This window comes from Gobius niger (assembly GCF_951799975.1).
Source record: "Gobius niger genome assembly, chromosome: 9".
Taxonomy (NCBI): Eukaryota; Metazoa; Chordata; class Actinopteri; order Gobiiformes; family Gobiidae; genus Gobius; species Gobius niger.
Window position 1 is genome coordinate 7,601,711 of NC_136860.1, and position 24,747 is coordinate 7,626,457.

Sequence of the window (24,747 nt, forward strand, 5' to 3'; positions counted from 1 at the left end):
CATTCACAGCGTTTCCGTCCAGTAAAGTACGCATCTGTCTAAAATGTGCATAATAACTACTTAATGGCGCTATCGCAAACCTTTTCTGTTCTTGTTTTGTTGTTGGCCACATTTTCATGGTCATGTTGAAACTAAGCAAAAGTAGCTCGCACCAACTCCTCCATCATGGAGCCTCGACATACAAAAGCTATCCCAGAGTGAGTTTTTCGGTGGCCACGTTGGTCCACAGTTAGTTGTGATGTGTTGCCAGAATGAATGCAGTAGCAAAGACTGACTGACTGTTCTACTTCACAATTTGGAGTTTGTGAATCATTGCAGTTTTTGGTCATTTTGCTCCTCCGTTAGCACAGGTGATGTTTCGGTTTCACAAAAAGAAAAATTTGTGGTAATGAGTCGCAAATAAATAGAGTTAGGGATTGTGTCCAGATGATGTGACAGTAAACAAACGGAAAACTTGAGTGAGCATTTCTGTGTTTAATGTCTGAGGTATAACCTGGTAGTGTCCGGCAGTTAACCGACTTGTTTCACCGCCCTTGTACTTTCCCCATCTTCCTGACTGAAGTATCTGTACATGTGTGGAGCCGGCGTAGACATAGGGAGCCGGTGCGGTGGGTCCAGCCGCCGTCCTCCCCGCGCTCACACCTGCGATATGATCTGCATGTTGAAGCTGGGGGAGCGCGACTCTTTGGTCAGGGGAGCTCCGGCGGGCAGCAGCTCCTGCTCCTCGGACCGGCCCAGGTGCTCCTCCTGCAGGCTGCCTGTGGAGCGGCGGTGGGAGCCCCCGCTGGCTAACCCCACGTCCCTGCCGTCGGAGCCCCCGGCCGCCGGCACGCGCCCCTCCTCCGCCCCTCCGTTCAGCTTCAGGCTCATGCAGTCGAAGCTCTTGCTGGAGGATGTGCTGCCCGTCCGTACCAGCCCCGCCGGGAAGCTCAGGTGCTTCTTGATGGGGCTCAGCTGGATGGCGTCCACGTCGATGCTGCCCGGAGGCGTCTGCAGCCTCTGGTGCCTCTTCTGGGCCAGCTCCTCCCGCTCCCGCTCCTTCTCCTGCTCTCTCTCCTTGTCCCTGGAGAGGCGTGCGCTGATGGCCTTCTTGAAGCTGCTGCCTCCCTTCTGGGCCGCTTTGCTGCTGGACTTGGTGGCGCTGGGCTGGCTGCTGTTGGACGCCCCGGAGGAGAAGCCCTCGTCTGGGTCGTTCACGTTGAAGGAGTCCTCTCCGCCGCTCATGCCGTCTGCCTCTGCAGGGAACAGGTCGCAGCCAGACAAGATAACATAGTCAGCATGGAGAAAAAGTTTCTGTGGGACATTACAGACAGACTTATCAAAAGAATTGATTGGGATGCCTGTTTATAATTGTTTGTGTTATCAAAGAGTGGGTATTGCGCTTTTGCAGGGATTTGGTAAGACTTTCAAACTCACAATTGTACACTTTCACACTGCTGTTTTGAAAATGTAATATTCATCTAAAACTAATTCAAGAATGGCGTTTTCTAATCTTTCCTCTCTGGGACAGAGTTAAAAAATATTGTTTTCACAGCCTTAAAACACCGTCTTTGTAAGTGGATGATACACGGGTTTGATACATTGTTTCTGTGTCTGTGCTGAAGCCTTACAGGAAATGAAGGCAGGCTCTGAAAGTGCCTTGCAGTAATGGACTTTCCATTGAAACTTAATTGCCCCTCTTTAAGATTTTCAAACACAGGCTTGTCATTCAGACCTCCACAGGTTTGTCTTAACATGCACAACATCCTCTTATATTTTTGCCTTTTGCATTTTTTATTATTTTTCCCCTAATCCAATCGAGGAGCTGGCTCCAAAAACCCAGCCAAACAGCTAGCATGAAGCTACCCTCACATAGTCCATTGCTATTCTACAGTCTATGGCTCAGGCCTGTGTTCATCTTTGTGTGCATGGGGCCTCAATTCCAGAAATCTTTACTAAACTGACAACTGATTAAAAGTGTATAGTAGGTGCATGTAATTAATCTACATGTTGTTGAACACCCAGCTTCATTTAGTGAGCTATAATCCACAAACACGCCGACAATCCAATACATCCACAGTGACCTTGGCTTGTGTCACGCTGGTGGAGCTCGCATTGACCAACACTTGCCTGCTGTGTGTTGGAAAGTGTCGGTTGGATAACAGGCTTTTTTCACTATAGCTTGGCTCCACTGTACTCACATTTTCCCCAGCTCATCTACTGCGCTTTACCACCTTGAAAAGGGGGACAGTTAATATAAAGTATATAGGTCTGCAGGCTGTAAAGTGAACACGATGAACAAACAACATTTTGAATTTTTTAGAATCTCAAAAGCCTACTATTTCAAGTTCAAACCTTCCTACTAGACCAGAATACATTTGGCCTACTGCTAGTGGGACAACATTCCACAGCCACAGTCAACAACCTGATCAACTATAAAGAAGATTTGCTGCACTCCTTTTACTGTAGCCACATCTGTGTTATATTCATGTGTTTAATCAGCATCTTGATCCCACAGCTGTGAGGGGGGATGGAATCTCAAAAAAGGAAAAGTGCTTCCTAACACACATTTAGACAGATTTGTGAACAATATTTGAGAGAAATGGGTCTATAGTGTTTATAGAAAAAATATGAATGTCTTTTAAGTTCAGCTGATGAAAAATGGGAGCAAAATGAAAAGTGTTACGTTTCTGTTCAGTGTATATGAGAGACAGCTGGGTACATGTGCGCCGAGTAGAGCCAAGCAGGTAGCCTACTTGTGTAAAAGGCCAAACTAGCTCTTATCAGAGGCACTGAGGCTCTCCACATGCACACGCTCATCTCAACACAGCCTCTAGGCACTACATGGACGGGACCAGTGTTCCCACTCATCATTAAAGAACTGAAGTTCAACAAAAACAAAATACATTTGATCATGACCTGTCCTTGAAGCTGAAAAAGAAAAGGGTAGTATGTTAGCCAATTCACAGGGCCGTTTCTAGCGCTTTGGGAATTCCGGGCAAATACATACTGTCTGGGGGCCCTCTTGACCACTGCTCCTTTTTTAAGTGACCAAATTAAATAGAAGGGAAATGACATCTTTTACTACTACTATGGTTTGTAACACTTGGTTGAAATGTATGAAGGGTCAAACTGAGGCCCCCGCGCATGTGCCCGGTCTGTTCAGAGCTAGTGACGGCCCTGCTCACAAAAGACAGTATTGTTTGGAGAAGTTATTTTGGAGAAGTGACAGAGCCTGAAGTCTGTCGCTGTCATGCATGGTCAGGACAAGCAGAACAGGACAGGGGGACAGGCCAAGGGCAGAGCCAGAGACTGGGGAGGTCCGGACTCACATGCACACAATGCATGCTTGCTGCTCCAATACGCGGTGAGTTCAAACATCTCATCACATCAAGGGCAGCTCAGGCCGGTGCCCCAGAACGAATCAACTGCGTCCACTTTCAAGTATGTTGTTGTGTAATTCATATAATTATATGTATATTAATGTGTACGCTTTTCCATGATTTTGTGATTGTAATTTCATTTCATTTTGGATGTGCGTGTGCATGCATACAAGTGTAATACACTGCCTGAGCAAAAATAAAAAATGTCACCACTGGGGTTTCATCTTTGGGATGTGCTGGAGAAGGTTTAGCGCAGTGGTCACAGTCTCCCATCATCCATGCAAGATCTTGGTGAAAAAGGAATGCAACACTGGATCTGTTGACTGTAATCAAAGCTAAAGACTTCATTACCTTTTTTTGTGGCGACCTTTTTTTGTGGTCAGGCAGTATGTTTGCCTCCCCATGTACAAAATTCAAACCTTCCCTACACACTTTCAGGTGCATTTGCAAAAAAAGAGAAGATAATATTAGTGCTTATTTGACCTTTCAGTGACCCAGCGGCTGTATGGATGGTTAGCTTGGAGCTCCAGGATCAATTTTAGGGTTTCTAGTAGGTTTCTGGATGGAATGTTACCATGGAGAAAGTTCAACCAGGAACAACAATTGATCTTGGAGCGTCCTAGAGGTCACTGTGACGGAAAGTAAAGGCACCATGATGACCACCCAGACACCCACTGGGTTGCTGAAGGGTCAAATAGGCCCAATATCAACCTTTGTTCTGCTTAGAAAGTTACATAATGCACCTTTAAGCGAGTTGCCTTTGCATTTCCTGTTATCAAGAGGCTGAAACTAAAATATACCCAATAGTGATCCACCCACACCCGTATGCAGGTCAAACGCATAGGAACATTTTCTGACAGGCACAATAAACTTGACCTCAATTTAACAGTCTAACTATGGTTTGGTCGGAAACATCCAAGAGGAATAGTCACCTTAGCCACTTTAGAGAATAATACAAAAATGAATCCAAATATACAATTATTCATGACATAAAAACATGATATACGTGTTTGACTTAGCGCAGGAGAAATGGAAAGAATGGCTGATGCGAGCTGCAGACCTCACGACGAGAATGAGCAAACAGGTCCAGACAACACACACGGTACAAAATGGCCAATACCTACCGACTCAGTGACAGAAAGTAACCAGAGGGTGGTTTTTTTTCCATGTTAAAGGATTCATTTATGGCGGAATCGTTCCAAGCTTGCAGTAGCATTTTTAACCATGCACGGAGGAGAGGACTCGTTCTCACTCACTGAGCGGCAGGACAAAAAAAAAAAACTCAAACTCACTCCTTTGGAAGCCCAGAAATGTTGGGGATGTTGAAAAGAGAAAACTATATCCGGGAAAAGGCTCAGTGAGTGACAAGGGGAGCGGTTTGGAGGATGCTGAAGGAGGCGAGAGGGGAAATATCAGTAAGATGTAATGAGAGGCCCATGCAAATATCGTCCCTGAGTAAAAAAATCCCGTCAAGAGTTTGCTTTGATTATTACAAGCCAAAAGGTATTAGTAAATCGTAAGACAGGGATTTTGCAGGCTGGGTGAGATAAGCAGGGTTCCCACAATTCACAATGTTTTTCTTCTCGTATTTAAAAAGAACAGGAAAAAGGTACTAAGAGGTTTTATTATTGATGTGAAACTTGAAGTGCATATGACAGGTTTGTATCTCTTGGTTCGATGGATAATATCTGTGGGATGTTTTCATTAAGATTCTTGAGCTAGTGACCACAGATCCATAATAAAACTCTGGATCGGCCATTCCAACCGTCGTTGTGGCCAATGTGGCGGCATTAGCTTCACGCTACATGCTAATGGACAGTCTGGAGTGGGTCTGACTTTGACTTTTATTGTGCAAAATCTGCTTGCCGTTGCCGTTTGTATCTGTAGTACAATAAGATTAATATGATTGGCATCGCAAAAGTTATGGAAGATCTACGTCCATGCATTTAGCCTCTCCCCCTCTCCTCTATAGCTCCAAAACAGGTCAAGATAGAAGCTACCAAGCTCTTCCACGTTTTCCCTATTTAAATATGGTTACGTGAAGGGAAAACGGGGAAGAGCTTGGTAGCTTCTTCTTCTGACCTGTTTTGGAGCTATAGTGGAGAGCAGGAGAGGCTAAATGCTAACGCCGTCTGCGCTGTGTTTACGTGATTGAAGGCACGGGTGAAGATCAGACAGGTCCTAAAGAACTCGTCAAAGCTAAGGTAAGAACATATCTCAGTATGTAAAAACGGTGACCTATTCCTTTAATATAGAAGGTGCAGTTACACGTATGACCTGAGGTGGCAGTAGTGAGTATAAAATGGCAAACTTACATCTTGCCCCTTTAAGAAAATCTTAAAGGGGCAACTATGTTAACTATGTTTTGGTGAAAATTGTGTCTAATAGGTCATATGCACTTTAAGACATTGTGACATTATGGTATTTCAGTCACAGATTATTTTTGGGGGGGCATACATTTTTAAAGTAACAAGTTTACTTTAAAAATATCGAAGTTGATTGTCTTGTTTGTGGGATCCCTGGTTACTGTGGCCTGGGGAACAGAAGCAGCAGCCCGGATGCAGCGGTAAAGTTGGTTCCCCACAGGAGCGGGAGAAGAGGAGCATGGCCGGTGTTAAAGGGCCGACTGTCGGGGCCCCCCGGTGCTGTGGGCCCCGAGCGCGCGCCCTGAGCCCTACCCTCGAGCGTGATGGGGGGAATGATGCTGCTACTGCTGCTGCTGTGGTGGCTGGGGGCCCGGACCCGGACCCTTCGCTCCCCGGTGGCCGCAGGCTCCCAGGGGCCCGGCTGGCACTGGTCGCTAGTCGGCGGATTGACGATGAGGCTCAACTCTGCATCGCTCGAGTGGTCAAAACCATCTGGGAGTCAACAGAGACGAGCAGACGTGCAGCTTTAGTGGCAGGCGGAGGAGCGGGGTTCAGATGAGGAGTGAGACCGCCTTCTCGTCACACTGGCTCCCGGGCCATTTTATCAGACTCACAACGTAATGACATCGCTCTCAATCAACGCAAAACACCAGTATCCTCTGCTGCTGCAACACAACAATGGGCCTCATTCAAGAGAAATCTTTGCTATTGGACGAAAGTGCCTTGTTCTGGAAGAAGAAAGTCTAAAAGTCTGATGTTTTTGTTATGGTGTAAAAGGGCAAACAAAACATAACATAATGTAAAATTTCAGATAAGAATGCAAGAAAAACTTTGATTAATTTCCATCTGTCATGTGAAGGTTTTGTCGCTCAAATATCCCAAAAAGTTTTTCTCGTACATACACTGTGAGTGCAGTACAACTGTACTGGCCCCTGGTCACGTTATTGTCACGTCCATTCATGGAAATATAAAGACACGCCCTGTGTCTTTATATTTCCATGCCATGATGTGTCATGTTTGTGAATTTGGGGCATCTCTCTGTTAAAGTGACAGTGTGTAAGTCTAAAATGTTTTACAGATTGAATATATTGCGTATAATTGACCGCCCGGTAATATTGTAATGTTGAATAATAATACATTTTCTAAAGTTCCTCCCTTTGCTTATTTCAGCAACTTAGAATCCGCAGTGCCATCACTCTGACCAATGAGACGAGCTTCCCTTGTGAACCGGCCTGTCAGGGCCAATCAGTAGGGGAGGAACTTGATTGTTTACTTTAAAATGTACTCCTAAAATGTGTTTTTGTTGTTTTTACTGATGATATGTCATGTGTTTTTAATCTGTAGTGACTGTAGCACTTTGAGATGTGTTTTTCATGTGTAAAGTGCAATAAAAATAAAATGTATTATTACTATTACTATTATTATTATTATTATTATTATTATTATTATTATTATTATTTATTGTTTTTAACATTTCTCTCTCACTCTCCCTCACTTTGCAATGTTACAGACTGTCACTTTAAGAAGGGATTTGGCTTCTTAAGAACACTTCATGAATCGGACATAAAGTGATAGTCTGAAAGATTGCAAAATGAGGAGAGAGGGGGATAACTTTGAAAATACTATCAAGGTCACTTCCCTCCTGGTTAGGGCTGGTTACCGTTCAACGATACCAGACTAGCATTGAAAAAAAAAGTTTAGGTACTTCCAGTATTGAAGTATAGGTAAAAAAAATCGTACATCTTTAGATCCAAAATTTCAAAAAGTAAACGATCAAGCTCCCTCCCCATCCCAATTGGACCTGACAGGCCGGCTCACAGGAAAGCTCGTCTCGTTGGTCGAAGACCGTGGATTCTGATTAGTTACGGGGATCAGCAAAGGGAGAGTTCAGCAATAATAATATCATTTAATATTACTTCCGTGACATCACATTGCAGGCCCAGGAGGTCAATTATAGGCAATTTATTACATTAGTAAAACATTTAAACTGACGGACTTTAAAGTGGTACTTACAAATCTTTCCTTACACAAAACATTCATGAATGAGGCCCAGCGTGTTCAGGGAAAGGAACATGCAATCCGAAACATTGTAAAAGTGGGTGATATCACTGTAATACTTTTGATATTGCGATTATTATTGATTATTGATTGTGATTTCCAAGAATTGCCTATCTTAGAATATAAAATTGAAAAAAAAAAAAAGACCTTTCAGTGGCCAGAATCCCGTTTTAAGCAAGGACGAACATACACTCTTACATGTTTAAAAAAAAAAACAGTAACTCTCATCAGAGAAAGTTGAAGGCGCCATTTTGTCACAAGTTTGTGTAAAACTTGCAAACTTCCTCTGAAGCGTTTTCACTACACGACAGCGAGGAGACGGGACACGGAGAAAAGCAGTGAATGACAGTGAGGGGACTGAATGAACACAGAGGCACTGACATCCAACACCATTGGAGCGAATGGTGCGACTGCTTCTCTCCTCACCGCTGTAACAGAACAAAACACACGCACACATATAAGCGTCTCACCCAGGATTTCCCTCATGTGGGCTAGCACTGCTTAGAAAGAGGTCAGAGCGTGAGACGGGCCCATAAAACACAGCCCTTTGTTTCGCGCGTGTCATGCTTGCGGAAGTTAAAGCGGCTGCAGTACCCTCTCTCTTCCAGCGGTGGCGCCGTATGGAGGCGGTGGTGATGGCGGAGATGGAGATGCGGCTGATGGTGGGCGTCACCTCCACCTGCAGGACCTTCCTCCCTCGCGGGTCGTCCGGAGCGCTGTCCGGGAGCGAGCTCTTCATGGCGTTGCCCAGCTGACCAACACAAACACGTTAGGGTTTATACAGGCAGCGGGCCGGTCACATGTCACAGCAGAAATGGCTCTTTATAGACATTTTAATGTTATTTCTTGACATGTAGACGTTCAATTGAAAGTGCGATACGCTACTTTATATGAAAAATAAAAAAATAAATACAAAAAATTGATATTTGTGCGTATTTGACCTTTCAGTGACCCAGTGGCTGTAAGTGTGGTTAGCATAGCGCCTTTACCTGCCACCATCCCAGTTGTCCCCAAGACAACTCAAGGACCATTTGTTTTTAGGTTTCTGGTAAGTATTCATTGCAGGTTGAACTGTCTCCTACCAGAAATAATAAAACTGATCCTGAAGCATCACAGGGGCCCTGTGATGGAAGGCAAAGGCGCCGAGCACACCACCCGTATAGCCACTGGGTCACTAAAAAGGTCAAATACACAAATATCAACTTGTTTATTTTCACATAAAAAGTTTGGTAATCCACCTTTAAACAGAGGAATGAGGGGACATTTGGATATTCAAAAGCTAACGGGACACAATGAGCAACCTCTGAGCAAAACATTGTGTAAAACTGACAGGGAATTTACTGAAAATCTTCACTAAATCAATTGTCTTAAGTGTCATGATCATAAGTTTAGTATTTTGGATGAAATGATGGGGTAAAGGAAGTTTAGCAATGTCAAAATGTTCAAAGAAATTAAGGATTAAAGCCTATTGGAATCAAATGTCATTCTTCTAATGAAATATAAGGCAAGATGCTGCAGGTAAATGGGGAAAACAATTTAATTCAGAGATATCCATTTCAAATTTTTGATATGAGAAAGAAAGTTTTTTGTCATTTTATTTTTTCAAACAAAAATAAGACATTAAATGTGTGACTACAATTTTTCAACCGCCAAATCTAAATAATGGATCAAAGCCAGTTTTAAATGTATGTTTTTATTTTTTTTATACATATATTAAACTACATTATTAGATATTAGAGAACAAAGATTTGCTTAGAAGGAATTTGGATTTTTTTTAAGTTTTTGATTAAGCAAAAAAAAAAAAAAACTTAAACAATTCAAACTCCATCTTCTTTTGGTTTCAAAACTCAATAAACCAGGCAGGAATTCAAACATGACTCTCACCAGTAGCGGCTGTGAGTAGAGCTCCAGCTGGGAGCGGTACAGGATGTCCTCCAGAGCCTCGCGCCCCATCTCCCACTCGCCGTTGTATCTGCAGGTCAAGACACACACATTTTAGCAGATGGTGAATGGAAGTAGTACCTTTCATAATCCTTTTGATATTGCATGCAAGTTCAATAATTATTTCTCAAATGTTGTCGCTACTCTGGCTAAGAGAATTTGCGCCACAAATGTCAATCCACTAGACTACATTAAAAGTACATTGTCTTCTTTTAGTGAGTTTGAACCGCCTAATTCCAGTGAGGTTCAGGAAATCATTGCAGGCCTAAAAACATCTGCCCCTGGCCATGATGGAATAAGTGCTTCTATTATTAAAGATGTTGCATCTACTCTTTCTGAACCACTTTCTTATATTTTTGCATTATCTATGAAAACTGGCATAGTACCTTCTGAATAAAAAATAGCTAAAGTTGTACCTTTGTATAAAAATGGCAAAAATGCATCCTTCTCAAATTATCGCCCTATTTCCATGTTTTTCAAAAATGTTGGAAAAGCTTGTTTATCGAAGACTTCATCAACACTTAATTAAGAACAATATATTATATAATTAATAATTACCAGTTCGGATTTTGCAAATATCATTCATCGCACATGGCCCCTATTGAACTAGTGGATATAATTCATACGGCTCTGGATAAAAAAGGAATTTGCAATTGGTGTATTTTTAGATCTATCTAAAGCTTTTGACACCGTAAACCATGATATTCTGCTTCAAAAACGGCATAAATACGGATTCAGGGACAATGTCTATATCTGGCTCTATAATTATTCACTAAGAGAACAGTATGTCAGTATAAAAAATCATGAATCTAAAAGGAAATTCCGTGGAGTATGGTGTACCACAAGGTTCAATTTAGGGACCATTATTATTTATTATTTATATTAATGATTTTGCTTCTGTTTCTATAACCACCTTTCCAGTTCTTTTTGCTGATGATACCAATATGTTTATTTCTGAAAAAAAAAAAATTAAATCATGATTTGAATTATTCAGAATGGTAAATAAATTGCCATTAAATGTAAAAAAAAGAATCAAACTTTATGTTATTTGCTGGTAATAAAAAATATGATAGAGATCAAATCAAAATTTACATTAATAATGAAGAAATAAACAGTGTGTCATCTACATGTGTTTTAGGAATTCTGATTGACGATAAACTGTGCTGGAAGGAACAGGTCGAAAAAGTTTGCCAAAAGATAACCAAGTCTTTCAATTTCAATTTCAATCATAAGTAAAATGAGAAACCTAGTAAATCATAAATGTCTCTTAACACTTTAATATGTCTTATTTATCCCTATTTAAATTATGGAAATATTGTTTGGGGAAATACCTTCACTACATACCTAAACAAAATGTTCATTCTACAAAAGAAGTTTGTCTGTATAGCTACTCTTTCGAAACCTGATGCTCCAAGTGTACCTTTGGTTTTTTAAATAAAACTCTTGAATATTTTTATATAAATAGTCTAATGACTTGTACCTTTGTATTTAGATCACTGTATGATGATGACTGGCCTCAATTAGATATCATGGAGTTAAAGCATGGAATCTTCTTCTGGATTCATCCACCACATTATACATGTATACAAACAAACTAAAACATAAATTAATGGCTGAGTATTGGTGCAGAGTACAGAGCAAAGATTCATAAAGGAAATGATTGCATGAGTATTGTATATTTGACACGTTGTATTTGTATTTGACTTGGTACTTTTTGACATGTAGTGACTTGTTTTCGTGGCTTGAATTTACTCTGATTTAATTGTTTACTTGAGAGTGGTGTCGTTATAAGCCTATAGGCTTCTACCTCTCCCATGCACATGCTATTATTATTATTTATTTATTTGTACATTCGTACATCCGAATGGATGATTTTTATGTTCCTTTTTTTTTCTTTTGAAATTGTTATAAAGTGCTAAACATGCTGCCAACAAACCAATGACAAATTTAAATTAACTTTTGTGACAAAAAAAAAGACTTACCTTTAGTCAAGGTGTTATTATTATAGAGGCAGGAAGTTACAATGTACATTCACTCAATTACAAGTGCTCCAACCTTTTACATGAGTTAGCTAAAATAAATCCGGTGCTCTTCAAACGGAGAGTGGATATATAAGTGACAAAAGCTTCAAGCGGACATTTGAAAAAATACATTTCTTATCTTGTAATTGATATATATTGGTCTATATTAAATGGAATGCTGGTGTACGTACATGGCGTGGTAGACCGCAGTGAGCATCTGCACCATGAACTCGGGGTCCAGCAGAACGCGGTTGCACGGTTCTCTCCAGAGCTTCTGCTGCTGCCGCGGGAAGCCACACACACTCAGGCTGCACAGATTATTCAGAATATTTGTTTTACCATGAGAAATAAGTCAATTTAAGGAAAGGACAGTAAGAAAGAGGAGACTGGACTTGGCCTGGAGCAACCTCTGCAGGCAGCAGTAGGAATGGCAAGCTGATGGGAGAGTGAATACAGGCTTTAAAATGAGCTAATCCAATCCTTGCTGATCTACGGAGCCGTGATTAACACAATGTGATGTTAAATGGCTTGACTTGTGGACCACAAAGGGTCAAAATTGATGCTTGCATTTTGATGAACTGTGTGTCAGCACTGGGCTGCCGCAAGGGCGTATTTTGAGCCCCCTGTTGTTCACGTAGTATACGTGAACTTTGGAGCATCTCATGAAAATAATGTGGTAATCAATTATGCCGATGATACAACCATTATTATTAGTTCAAACAATGAATGTCATTATCGTGAGGAGGTAGAGAATGTGGTTCAATGGAGTAAAGAAAACAACTTGCTTTGGACTTCAAAAACATCCCTCCTCCTCCTCCTTTGGGAATTTAAGATTTTAATTTAAACATTAATTATCAAAATACATTTTTGCATAATTGAGAGTGTTCTAACCAGTGCTGACCTACTATTGTGTGGTATAGTAATCTCCCTCTGAAAGAAAACAAGATGACCTTGAACAAAGTAGTTCGCTTAGCAGCAGAACCATTGGCTGCACTTTGCCGCTCCTGGAGGCCACAAATAAAGTAAGACTCTTACAACTGTGAAAAAAGCCTCAGGCCGCACTGCTAGGGCCATGTTTGAAATGCTTCCTCTGGAAAAAGATATCGCTCGATCAAATGCTGTAAGGTTTCGCCAATTTAACAGTTTCTTTCCACAAGATGTGATGACTAAACATTTTGTAGAGACTTTTCACTGCACAGTATTTTACCCTGTAATTTTATGTGACATTTGTTTGATTTCACTTTTTTTTATGTCATGCGATGTTGACAGTGTACTTTAAGCTCCTTGCACACCAATGTGTGTTTTATATTGCAAATTGCTAATAAGCTGAACTGAACATTTATGATGCTATAAAAATGAGCATTGTTACTCAAGTAACCGGTGAAGGATTGGAAGTCCTCATCCTGCTGAAGGTCGAAGGAGGTGAGCAGAAGTCCTTTGAGAGCACAGATCCACATTGCTAGCCGTGTGTCTAGACCACTCTGCCCTGGGCGCCGTTTCTGCTGCTCTCAGCAGGGGGAGCCTCTATATCCCCAGCCCACACCAAAATCCCCAGAGTCCTCTCTTTTCTGCGCTCTTTTATAGAGAAATTCTTCATTGATCCTGTGCACGTCCAACAGAGCTCTGACCGTGGAGACAATTACCCACAACAAAGAGTGGAAGAAGAGTTTTGGAAATCCCCTTGTGCACAGGGCAGACTGAGGGCTGTATACAGGTGGCTGTTTAGTTCTGGGAAAGAGTTAGCTTCCCCTCATTGGCTAAACCGATTTGGGATTTTTAAAGACATATTATACAAAATCAGCTGTAGTGACCTCTTTTTTGTTGTTTGTTTGTTCCCTGCACATAAACACCACCTACAGAAGTCTGAAGTAAGTTTAAAATTGATACTCTGTCATACCTTAAGTAGTTCTCTCTGGTATTTCACATTTTCTACAATAAAAAACAAAAGAACTGTATGCAAATGAGCCATGTGGCTTGAATTTCATTCTTGTAAAAGAAGAAAATCAGCCTGTTCCAGTCCATTGTAGCAAATTGATTTCAAGCACGGATTTTCTCACAACTTCAGTGATGGTTTACAGGCCTTAAATGTGTACAGGAAATGTGGAAATTACCGTATATTGATGAACTTAGTATTTTACAAACCGGTTATATCTGTCTGGACCATAATCAGGTTTTCACAGGCAGAAGCAAGTCACATTTAAAAAATTTTGCTGACTTTTAAGGCCTTGATTTGGGCACTTTTTAACTTGGGACTTGGGAGCTGAAAACTTACCGTGAGCTCATTCTGCACACGGACTGATAGGAAGAAACGGGCATGTAGACCACCGCCGAGTTGTAGCACAGCATGAGGAAGCACAGCACTTCAAATCTGGACAAAAAAAAGGTTTATAGACGCCATCAAAAATATCAATCCAGCTACAAGAATTGGGTGACTACAATGGTTCGTCCCTCACCTGTTCTGGGCAGTGAAGGTCTCTCTCTGAGGATGCAGGCCGCTGTAGACCACTCGGATGAGGTCGTGCTGACACAGCGCCCCCTCTGTCAGAGCCATGGACCCCAGGCTGGACGGCTTCAGACACACAGAAAGCAGGGTGATCTCATCTTTATACATAAACTCCTGCCCTCCTTAACCGTGATGCAGCTCGAATACAGAGCTATGATATGAGCGCAGCCCTCTGGCCCGAATCCAAATGCATTAGTGTTATTAAAATGAAATGATTCGTCTCGTTGGACCGACTCAGCGCATTTCTAAATTCGGAAAGGCTACAGCCCACTGCAGCTCATTTGGTCAAACTGAAATGACTTTTTTTTCTCTTTCCCTCATGCAGCAGAAAAGTCTAACCTTAATTTTACACTTCAGGAAGCCTTTGTAATTGAATGTCCTTCTCTCTCGAAGCCTGTGTTGTCTTAACGTGTTTTCTATGTCTCCAAATATCTAAAATCAGTCATTACTGCCTCTAGAAGGACTTTATACTCACCTCGTGGTATATCGAGGGCTTTGACAGCGACGGGATTGTGAAAGACAGGAGCTTGCTGTTGCCATCTTTGTCCACAATCTCCTGCAAAGGAAACACACACAGACACATGAAATAAATAACAGGTACGGATCATGACTGATCAGGGAGATGACATGGGGATTAAGGCTTAGCAGTAAACCAAGCCATTTCGAAATGAGACGCTCAGTTACGTGACTCCGGAGATAAAGGCAGGCACAATGACGGTCAGCTGCCGGGTGCTTTGCTGAGCTGCAACAATCCAAATGTGGGCCATTATGATCAAAATGAGATCCAGCTATTTGCCTCAGATACTGGTACTAGGGGTTTGAGTATCTGTCTATCCAATATTAACAAATATCAAGAGACTTTCTTAAAAGTGGCGGCTTGGTTCTCTTTGCTCCAGTGCGAGATCAATAAAGTCTTATCTTTTCTTGCAAACACGCTGTTTCACATCAATGATCAAGTATATCTACAAGGATCACTGGTGTTTTCTATATTTAATCCTTGGGTATTAGGTTACATAAACTCAAATACAGTGATCTGATCACTACAACCTGTGCATTACAAAGAAGTCAGTTCAGTTATTCTTTAATTCATTGACTGCCAGCCATTTTCAAATCAGAGAGCTCCCCACTGCCAGACGTTTTTCAGGATTTTGACTGTTTTTTCAAGACCCACAGAAAATGTAGGTCTAGGTCTATGTCAACATGAAACCCACAAAAAGAAAGATTCTCTCTTTCATCTAAAAAAAAGTTTGTTTGTGCCTCTTTCCATTCTTTAGTAATCGTCCGTAGAAAATAGTTGAAATCACCCAAAATGCTGTTTTCTGACCAAAAAGCTGAGAAAACGAAAGAGCAAATACTGACACCTAGTGACTCAATAAAAGAACTTGAGTCACTAAGTGTCAGCATCAGGCAGCACAACTAAGATTTTAACACCAGACATGCTCAAGGTTTTGCTACAGCTGTTCCCATTGAAAAACCTAATTGACATCTATAGACGTCATTGGCAGGTAATGAGTTAACAGCCTTTCATAAATGAAAATAGCCCACAAATACTTGGCCACTCCAGCAGAGGCCACATTTATTTTATTACTTTAGATCGCTCATTTACAGTTTGATTAGTTGAAACTAGCAGGTTCTCCAGGTTCAGAGCTTCAAAATGAGGTACTGCATGATCATAATTTTTCCGGTATCAGTGCCAATATCCGGTACCAGAATCAGATCGGTGCAACACTAATTTTTTATCTCTATATTGTTACAATTTAGAACAACATCAGCCAGGGCAGGGCGATATGGCTGAAAATGTATATCACGATATATTAGAGAAATATCATGAAAACTATATATTTGGCCATATAATTGGCACCGGACAAAATATGAGGCAAATTGAAACCCCCACTGCTGTCGGTGCCATGGCAACCAAGAGCACGCCTTTACGCACACACGCAGAAGAGGAAGAGAGATGGATGAGTTCGTCTTGAGACTCAATATTGATCTGTTATTTGGTGGTTTTCGTTGCCGTGTTAATCGGAGGTCATTCTTTAATCGAAAAAATGATCTACTCAAGTGTTAGAAAAGCTTCACTTTAATTGATAAGCGCACGCCCCTAGAGCCCCAACAGTTGTTTATCAAAATCAGTAGTAGTAGTAGTAGTAGTAGTAGTCTGTAGTGTGCATGCAGATTGTATCGCGTCTATCACTATTTACACTTGTATTGCACCGTACAACCATATGAAACAAGAACCATTCAAAAAAACATCATACATATTCTTGGTCTTTTGACAAATACAAAAAAACAATAAATACAATTGACTACCTCTAATTAGAAGCTGACAAAATACTAGCAGTTTTATATTGTTTTGTGGTGGGACTGCCATGAACTTTTTTATTGGCCCAAACTTAGAATGCAAAGTATTCTCATTTTTTTCGACACCACAGACATATAGTGGTACGCTGACGTAAAATGCAGCCCTGATGAAGTGATCTGGTCATGAAACGTGGCCGTATTCGAGCCAGGATCACAATTTAATCCCGATTCAGGAACATTCACAAGCTCTATCTTTGCTTTCGAGTTCACACTGCACTGGGGTGGTCAATTCATAGGAGAAGTGGAAAGCATTTGTCCACTATCTTATGATGATCCTTCTTAATCGAGAGAGAACGATTCCAATTCTCAGTTCATAAATCCCCCGGCCCTTCTCCCAGTGCTCCAAATAGTGTCTGCATATCACAGTTTGTTCTCATGTGGTGCAGCAGAACCAAGAGGTTTCCCAGGTCAGTTCATATCCATGTGTCTTAGGTGTGGAGTGGTATATAGCTGAGAGCATGAATAATGAATGGGAACACCCTCAGCGCTGCTCTGTATATTGATGCGTGCAGCTGTCCGGCCCCTGAGGTTCCAGTCCTGAGGGTGATTCCTGTGATGAAACATATACGCTCTGTCCATTAGCGGCGCTCTCTGCACTGCTCTCTCCCAGGAGAACTAGGAGTAGGACTTTAACGCACTACATTTTTTTACGCAATTAATCGTATTTCACTCGATTTCCCCCCCCCCAAGCTGGAACTGCCGTGCCGGAACCTTTTTATTTGTGTGTTCCTGGTACGCCCGTATACCTAGCGTATGGCAAGTTGTGCAAAAAAGAGCTCTCCTTCCACCGTAGTTACTCTAGTCTAAAATACCATCTCAGTGCAAAACATGTTGAACAAACACAGAGACGTCCTCGATGCTAATGTTAGCGTTAGCCTCAAACAAATGCTCTAGCCACGCCCACTCTGAGCCACAGTAACCCGAACCCTTGTCAGGATAAGAAATGGCAATTGTTAAACACTTAAAAGGTGCTTTTTTATGGCCCTTTTACTTTATTTATTTTTTACTTTTATTTAAATGTGGCATAATTATTGCTGTTTAAAAAGGAATAGGCCACCGTTTTTACATACTGAGATATGTTCTTACCTTAGCTTTGACGAGTTCTTCAGGACCTGTCTGGTCTTCACCCGTGCCTTCAGTCACGTAAACACAGCACAGACGGCGTTAGCATTTAGCCTCTCCCTCTCTCCACTATAGCTCCAAAACAGGTCAAGATAGAAGCTACCAAGCTCTTCCACGTTTTCCCTATTTAAATATGGTTATAATAATATAATAATAATTAATATAATAATAATTACACAAAATTAAACAACGTGGATTCTCTAAGCGGATAAAAGGCGGGACTTATATTGTAAGGCGTAATAATACCAGGAGTAATTTGGCATCCGCACAGCAAAGTGAAGATTACTGCTCGGATTTCGAACTACTCCTGGTATTATTACGCCTTACAATATAAGTCCCCCCTTTTATCCACTTAGAAAATCCACATTGTTTAATTTTGTGTAATTATACTTATATTTAAACCATATTTACCATATTTAAATAGGGAAAACGTGGAAGAGCTTGGTAGCTTCTATCTTGACCTGTTTTGGAGCTATAGAGGAGAGAGGGAGAGGCTAAATGCTAACGCCGTCTGCGCTGTGTTTACGTGACTGAAGGCACGGGTGAAGATGAGACAGGTCCTAAAGAACTCGTCAAAGCTAAGGTAAGAACATATCTCAGTATGGAAAAACGATGGCCTACTCTTTTAATGAACTCTACTGGTTACATGAGTGTCCAGAGTTCCTAAAGCACTTGAAAGCTAGATAGCTATAAATGCACTTTGCCTCTGTTACTTGAATAATTAACTATACAGATTAACAATAATAAATACATTTGTAGTTGAACTCGTGTTTATATCTAGTTATTGAATAATTTAGGTGCAAAATATTGTTGTTTTTCAATTAAAATGCGATTAATTGCGATTAATTAATTCTAGGTCTGTAATGAATTAATCGCATTTTGACATGACATTTCTGAACAGAATCATTGTACTCAAATATTGCAACAGAAATGTGTTCAAACTTGTGTGTAAAAGTCTCAAATGAGGACGACGTCAATATTAAGGCTCATATTTCACTATTACAAGGGCAAATTTGAGCTTATTATTTGCATTTTCTCAATTTTATCTTAATGTTTTAGAGAAAGAGGGCAATATTCAGCGGTTCCTGTCGCGCGTCTTTGAACTGCACTACGTACGCCTGCATCCTACCTTCACGCACCACACCTCGTTCTCTCTCTCCTCTCTGTCGTTCGCGGGTTTACCCAGGTCAGTGCTCTCAGCTCCAATGTGGGAGTGATGTAGCTGCTTTACAGAGCCCAGAGGCTCAGAGACAGAGCAGTGCTGCGCTTCAACTTTCATTATCGCTGTCAAATATATAAAACTAAATTTTCCGTCGAAGCTAAAAACATTCTGTAAATGTAACCTCTGCATGGATCACAAATGTCTTTTTGTTTAGAAGAGTCTACTTTGTGCAGATAGTTCAGTCTGCCTTCCTGATGCAGCAAGGAAGGCGTAATATGTATGGACAGTATTAGACTAGAATATTGTCCATTCCTTAAAATATGCACCCCCAAACTCCAACACAACTATACGTACAAAAACAGTAACTTTCTATATGTGCAGTTAAAGATCGGGCGCTGTAAGCCGAGCGGAGGACCCACCAGGTTGTAAATGCCCAGCAGCAGGGCCTCGATACAGCCGTTGCTCTGGCGGTCCCTGCTGGCCGTGAGCCTCAGGTACACCCACACCAGCTCAGGGAGGAACTGCAGGGTGAAGCGGCGCAGACGCTCCTCTGAGCTGCGGTATAGCTCGAACAGCTGGTGACACACAGGCTCCAACAGCTGAAACACACAGATGCAGCATTAGGATGTATCTCCGACCAAAGTGTGACAGACTAAAATACAAACATCCACAACTCCAGCTGCAATGAAACATGAGACAAAAACAGGTGATAGTATCATTATTGTGGTGCGTCAACAATCATATCTTATGTTTTATAAAACGTAAGTCTGTAAGAGTTAAATAGTAACAATGAAATCCAGCTGATCCACCAGAGCTGATGAAGACTGAGTGGGGCTCCTCCTACTGGCAGCTGTAGGAATAACTTATTAAGAAAACAAACTTTCTGTTTTGATTCACTTCGTAGTTCACTATGAGCAGAACAGCTCAGAACTGATACAATGTTGGGCACAATTGTATCCAGGAAGAACAGAACGAATCGCTGCACCCGTAGAAGCAGAAACATTAAAAAAAAAAAAAAAACAGGAAAACAAGGTTAGAATAAAACCATCTTAAGAATATCATGACTCATGGACATTTTTAGTTACCATCCATTTTTGTTTAGGCTGGGTTTGCAAAAACTGGAAATCTGAATCAGTGATTAAGCAATACATTGTGGCTTCTTAGTTGTGATGTGGCTATTGCGTCACCTAATGTTGAATTAAAAGCAATTTTCTGATGAACACTATATTGCCATTTCTAATATGAGTATCATCTGTTCCATGCAGCTGTAACAGGAGTTTGTCTGTTGGGAATTTTTGACCATTGCTCCAGAAAAATATGTCTTAAAAGGTGTTCTATGGGGTTGAAGTCAGGACTCAAATTCATCCTCACCGAACTGTCAACATCCGTGTCACATGGACGTGCACGCTGCGCTCTCTCTCCTAGTCTAATACTGTATCTCCATGGTGTGAGCACGACTGACTGCCATCGGACTGGACTTTATCTTTTCTCAGGACACTTTTTTTCCCAGTTAAATACAGTAGCATATGAACGGAGAAAGCATGTTGATGAACTAATGTGCAGACGGCGCTTTTGGGAAAAGCTATGTTCACTGTGTCACTTCTGCCTTTGTCAAAAGGTTAATACAACCAACAAACTTATCGACCTATATTCATTTTGAAATACTAATACCAGTACTTAATAACTTTCATGTAAAACTGACTAAAACCTTTAGAGTTTCTGTCAACTAAAACTGGACTAAAACTATAACATTTAGAAATGACTAAACTGTGACTAAAACTAAGAGGGCTGCCAAAGACAACACACCTCCTGTTAGAAGAGGGTTGGCCGATATATAGGCCGAAGTAAAGTAGTAAAGGTTTCAATCACAGAAACATATAGAAATATATCTAATAGAGGTCGACCGATATGGATTTTTCAAAGGCAGATGCCGATTATTGGGATTTTGACTGGCCGATACCGATATTCATCAGATTGTTTTTAATCTGTAAAGCACTTTGGACTACAACCTTGTGTGAAAACGGCTCTATAAAGTTTTGACATTTTTGGCCAATTTAAAAAATATATATATATATTGAAAATGCCCAAATATCGGCCCGATATATCGGCCGGCCCTATTCTTCACTTCATACTTTGCTATTTTACTTAAATTCACTAATCTATGCTGTTTTGGATCAGTACTTTTCTCATCTTTTCTCACATCATTTTGGATCCCCCTGGGGCTGGGGGGCGGTGACCCCCACTGGGAAAATCTGAGGCAATGTTTGCAGTAATGCTCCTGATGCAATGCATTTGAACCATCCTGAATCAAATGCCTGTCATGAATAACAAAGCCAGGGATCATAAATGGATTACAGAACGATATCAGATGGAGAAGTAGACGGTTATGCTGTTTGCTCAATAGTTAATAAATGACTAGCGAGTTAGCGAGAAAGGTTAAACATTGGCCATCCAAAGGGATCTTACTCTTACGGTGGGTTTTTGTTTGTTACAGGAGCTGAATGCAGATTAGAGATTTTTACGCTGGAAGTCTCGGGGGAGCGGTCGGACAGCGCTAATTTATCCCAGGGGTCAGTGAAGTGCACACGCAGCAGCTCTGAGTCCCGAATCAGCGCAGACTCATTAGTGCGACTGGACTCGGGCTGTCAAGCAGCACTCAACTGCCCCGTCCCGGTCTGACTGCTGTTGGGATAGGGCAGATAGACGGAGCAGCCGGAATTTACAGCCGCCATTGAACTACTCACTCACAGCTGAGGAAGTAGATCTCATCTTCTGACTTTTCATGCAATAGTCAATTTATTGTGAGATTTGTGGCTACATTTCTCTCTCTACATCTTAGTTATTGTGCCAAAGAGCAAAACAGACCAAACTCTCCCTTTACAACATTTGTTTTATAACGCTTTGTCGACTTGTGTGTTGGATTTTGTCTGAAATCACTTCAACATGGACAGGGTTTCCCACGAGTATCCATTTACAAATACTGACATAGACTCTGTAATCCAAATATGGTCATTTCCTTTGTGGATCCAAACTTTTCAGACTGTTGAAGGTTTCTTGAGAGGAATTCTTCAATATCAAAAATTCCCTACAAATATAGACAACTGTGACATTTTTCTTTTACATATATAATGAATAACTTTTTATATGAAAAAACATAAAATCACAATGGCTCCAGGGTCAACTGTTTTGCGAGTTTCTGGTAGGTTTTCACTGCTGACGGAGCCTCTTACCAGGAAGACCTACAAAGCAATTGATCCTGGAGTCTAACAGAGGCCACTGTGAGGGAAAGCAAAGGCGTCATGCTAACCACCCACTCAGCCATTAGGTGACAAAAAGGTCAGTCACGCATAAATATCAGTTTTTTTCACATAAAAAGTTGCGTAATGCACCTTTAAGCTTCAAACTCATGCATAAATGAGACTTAAAACCATTATTTTGGATGCCATATTTATTCATATGTTCCAGAGATGGTTTTGGTGGAAAGATGTGTTGCAGGTGTTTTGTTTAAACGTGAGTTTGTGATCTGCGGTTACACATTTACTCTGTGTCTGACCGTAGAAAGGAATGCCTATTATTCTTTGCCAAAACATGGAGTTGCATCTTGGCCAGGACAGTCTTGGAACTTGAAACTCAATTTCCAATGTGGGTCATGGGTAAAACGCCCCTGAGTAAACATTTGGAACTGCAGCCGCTGCAGCTCCACAGCCATGATGAGGAGGCTTTATGGTCAGTGGCTACCGTCTGAAACAGAGATGGAGAAGCTCTTAAGCTGCAGCTCAAGAGCTAATGGAGTTAAGCTTAAAGGTTAAGCTGAGGTTAATCTAGACTTAATTATATGTGTAGGGAAGTGTGTCCTCTGAGGGGGGGGGGCTTTGAACCGGGGACCTTCATGTAGTGGGGCCAACCACTTTGCCACCGCCGTGACTCCAGGCTTTGCAGGATTGGGTACATTTCTTCAATACTGGTGCTTTAACTATACTTTTTCCGATACCTATACCTTTACCAGAAAATAAAACTACAATGTGTGGAAGATATTCAAATTTACAATATCAAGTTCATCTCCAATGTCTGGAAATGTGTGAAAAATGGGTGATCATTTGGGGAAAAATGGGAATAAACTGGGCAAAAAAAAAGAAAAAAATGGGTGAAAATGGGAAACAAAAACGAGAGGAAATAGGGAAAATATATCTATATTTTTTATATTAGCAAAAATAAGGGGAAAAAATTGGAAAAATAAAAATTGGGAAAAATGGGAAGAGGCCTCGTGGAAGGCCCAGGACACGCTGGTGGGACTATGTCTCCGAGCTGGCCTGGTGTCGCCGCGGGGTCCCCCCACAACAGCAGGAGGAGGTGTGGGATCGGGAAGTCTGCCCCCGCGACCCGGCCCCGGATAAAGCGGAAGAAAATGGATGGATGGAAAAATGGGAAAAGATTGGGGGCAAAAAAAAAAAATTGAGCACTTCCTGTGATGCTGTCCGTGGATCAAAAGCATCAAAACTTGTATAGACTTTTTTTATACTATACTGGTATTATTAATGGTACCCAGCCCGAGACTTCAATGCTTTAGTATTTGGCAAGCGCTCATGAGTCCAAGGACACATTCACAACCCCGTCTAGATTGGAATCTTAGCCCGTTGGCGTGGATAGTCCAGCTCATTGGAGATTCAGTAGATAGTAAATGTGCACGTCTCAGTCCAGAGACACAATTTGAATCAGATCTGTGAATGTAAATGAACCAGAGCAGGAAAACAAAACCTGACAGAGGCCATGTGACTGCCCAAATCCAAAACCATCAGCATGAGCACGGAGCAGTGATGGCTATCAGGACAAATGATTTGTTTGCAGACGCTAGAAATATGATCTTATGAAATTAGCAAACTGGACCCGAAGCTCAGAAATCTGTCAAGTTTACTTTGGTGAAAGAAACAGACATTATTTTAGCAGTTTTAGCAAATATGAACACCACTGGTTTATCACAGGCTGGACTGTCGTCGACCGACAAATGTATATTTTACAACATATATAATGGCGATAAAAGCTTGACATCTCCAGAACCAAAATTGATAGATGCCCTGCAGAAACCCTGATTAGCAGAGCTCAGTCCAAGGCCAAGGGAGCAGAGAAACGCTGAGGTGAAAATCGGTCACAAGTCTGTACACCTCAGAGACTCGAATTGTATTATATAAATCCCATATAATACGATATCGACCTATATCTATATATTGTACGATACTTACCGTTTTTGTGTTGTGATTTTTGACTTTGAAACCAGGTCCCTCTGAAGTGTCTACTAAACATGAATGTCCTGAATAAATCAGCTCGATTCCCCTGCTGTCTCTTCAGAATCAGAATCAGAATAGTTTTTATTGCCATTGTTTGGAAACAGGTTCGCAAACCAGGAGTTTAGATAAAAATAATCTATAAAACTTTAAACGGCAGGGTTATAGGGGCATGCATAAAGAATATTAAAATAAATAAGATTAAAAAAATAAGTTGTAAAATATGGTAAGACGACAACAACGGGATTGGATTTACATATTGTGTAGTTGTATAAAGTGATAAAGTGATATAAAGTGATAAGTGATAGCAGTGGATATAAGTGTGGACACACCACAATAGAGCAGATTACAGTCTGTACTAGGGATGTACCGATCCATTTTTTTGAGCTCCGGATCCGATATTTTGACATATAAAAATAAGAATATATCAAATCAAATAAATTAAATGAGCATCCTTAGCTTAGCGATAGCATGAAGGCCGTGAATCTGTGGTCCTGACCGCATATTCACGGCCGTCTTGTATCGGACCCGTCCGGTCATCAAATCTGATCCAATACTCTCAAAATACCCAG

At 41.2% G+C, this 24,747-nt stretch overlaps 1 protein-coding gene across 4 annotated transcripts in view; it reads right to left on the reverse strand.

The window, feature by feature from the left end:
• Positions 1-472: 472 nt before the first annotated feature.
• LOC306967747 (hyccin 2-like) overlaps positions 473-24,747 on the reverse strand; it is a 75,262-nt gene continuing 50,987 nt past the window's right edge. Inside the window, exons 6-15 of one of the 4 annotated variants that reach the window (XM_079562917.1) lie at positions 19,316-19,495; positions 14,727-14,807; positions 14,202-14,317; positions 14,021-14,116; positions 11,940-12,056; positions 9,671-9,758; positions 8,381-8,537; positions 8,257-8,283; positions 6,041-6,220; positions 473-1,235 (exon numbers count right to left, since the gene is read on the reverse strand). In XM_079562917.1, the coding sequence (XP_079419043.1) occupies positions 637-1,235; positions 6,041-6,220; positions 8,257-8,283; positions 8,381-8,537; positions 9,671-9,758; positions 11,940-12,056; positions 14,021-14,116; positions 14,202-14,317; positions 14,727-14,807; positions 19,316-19,495 (1,641 nt within the window). In that variant the 3' untranslated portion in view covers positions 473-636. The remainder of the gene's footprint in view (positions 1,236-6,040; positions 6,221-8,256; positions 8,284-8,380; positions 8,538-9,670; positions 9,759-11,939; positions 12,057-14,020; positions 14,117-14,201; positions 14,318-14,726; positions 14,808-19,315; positions 19,496-24,747) is intronic. The other 3 variants (XM_079562918.1, XM_079562919.1, XM_079562920.1) reach the window with 3 other exon arrangements.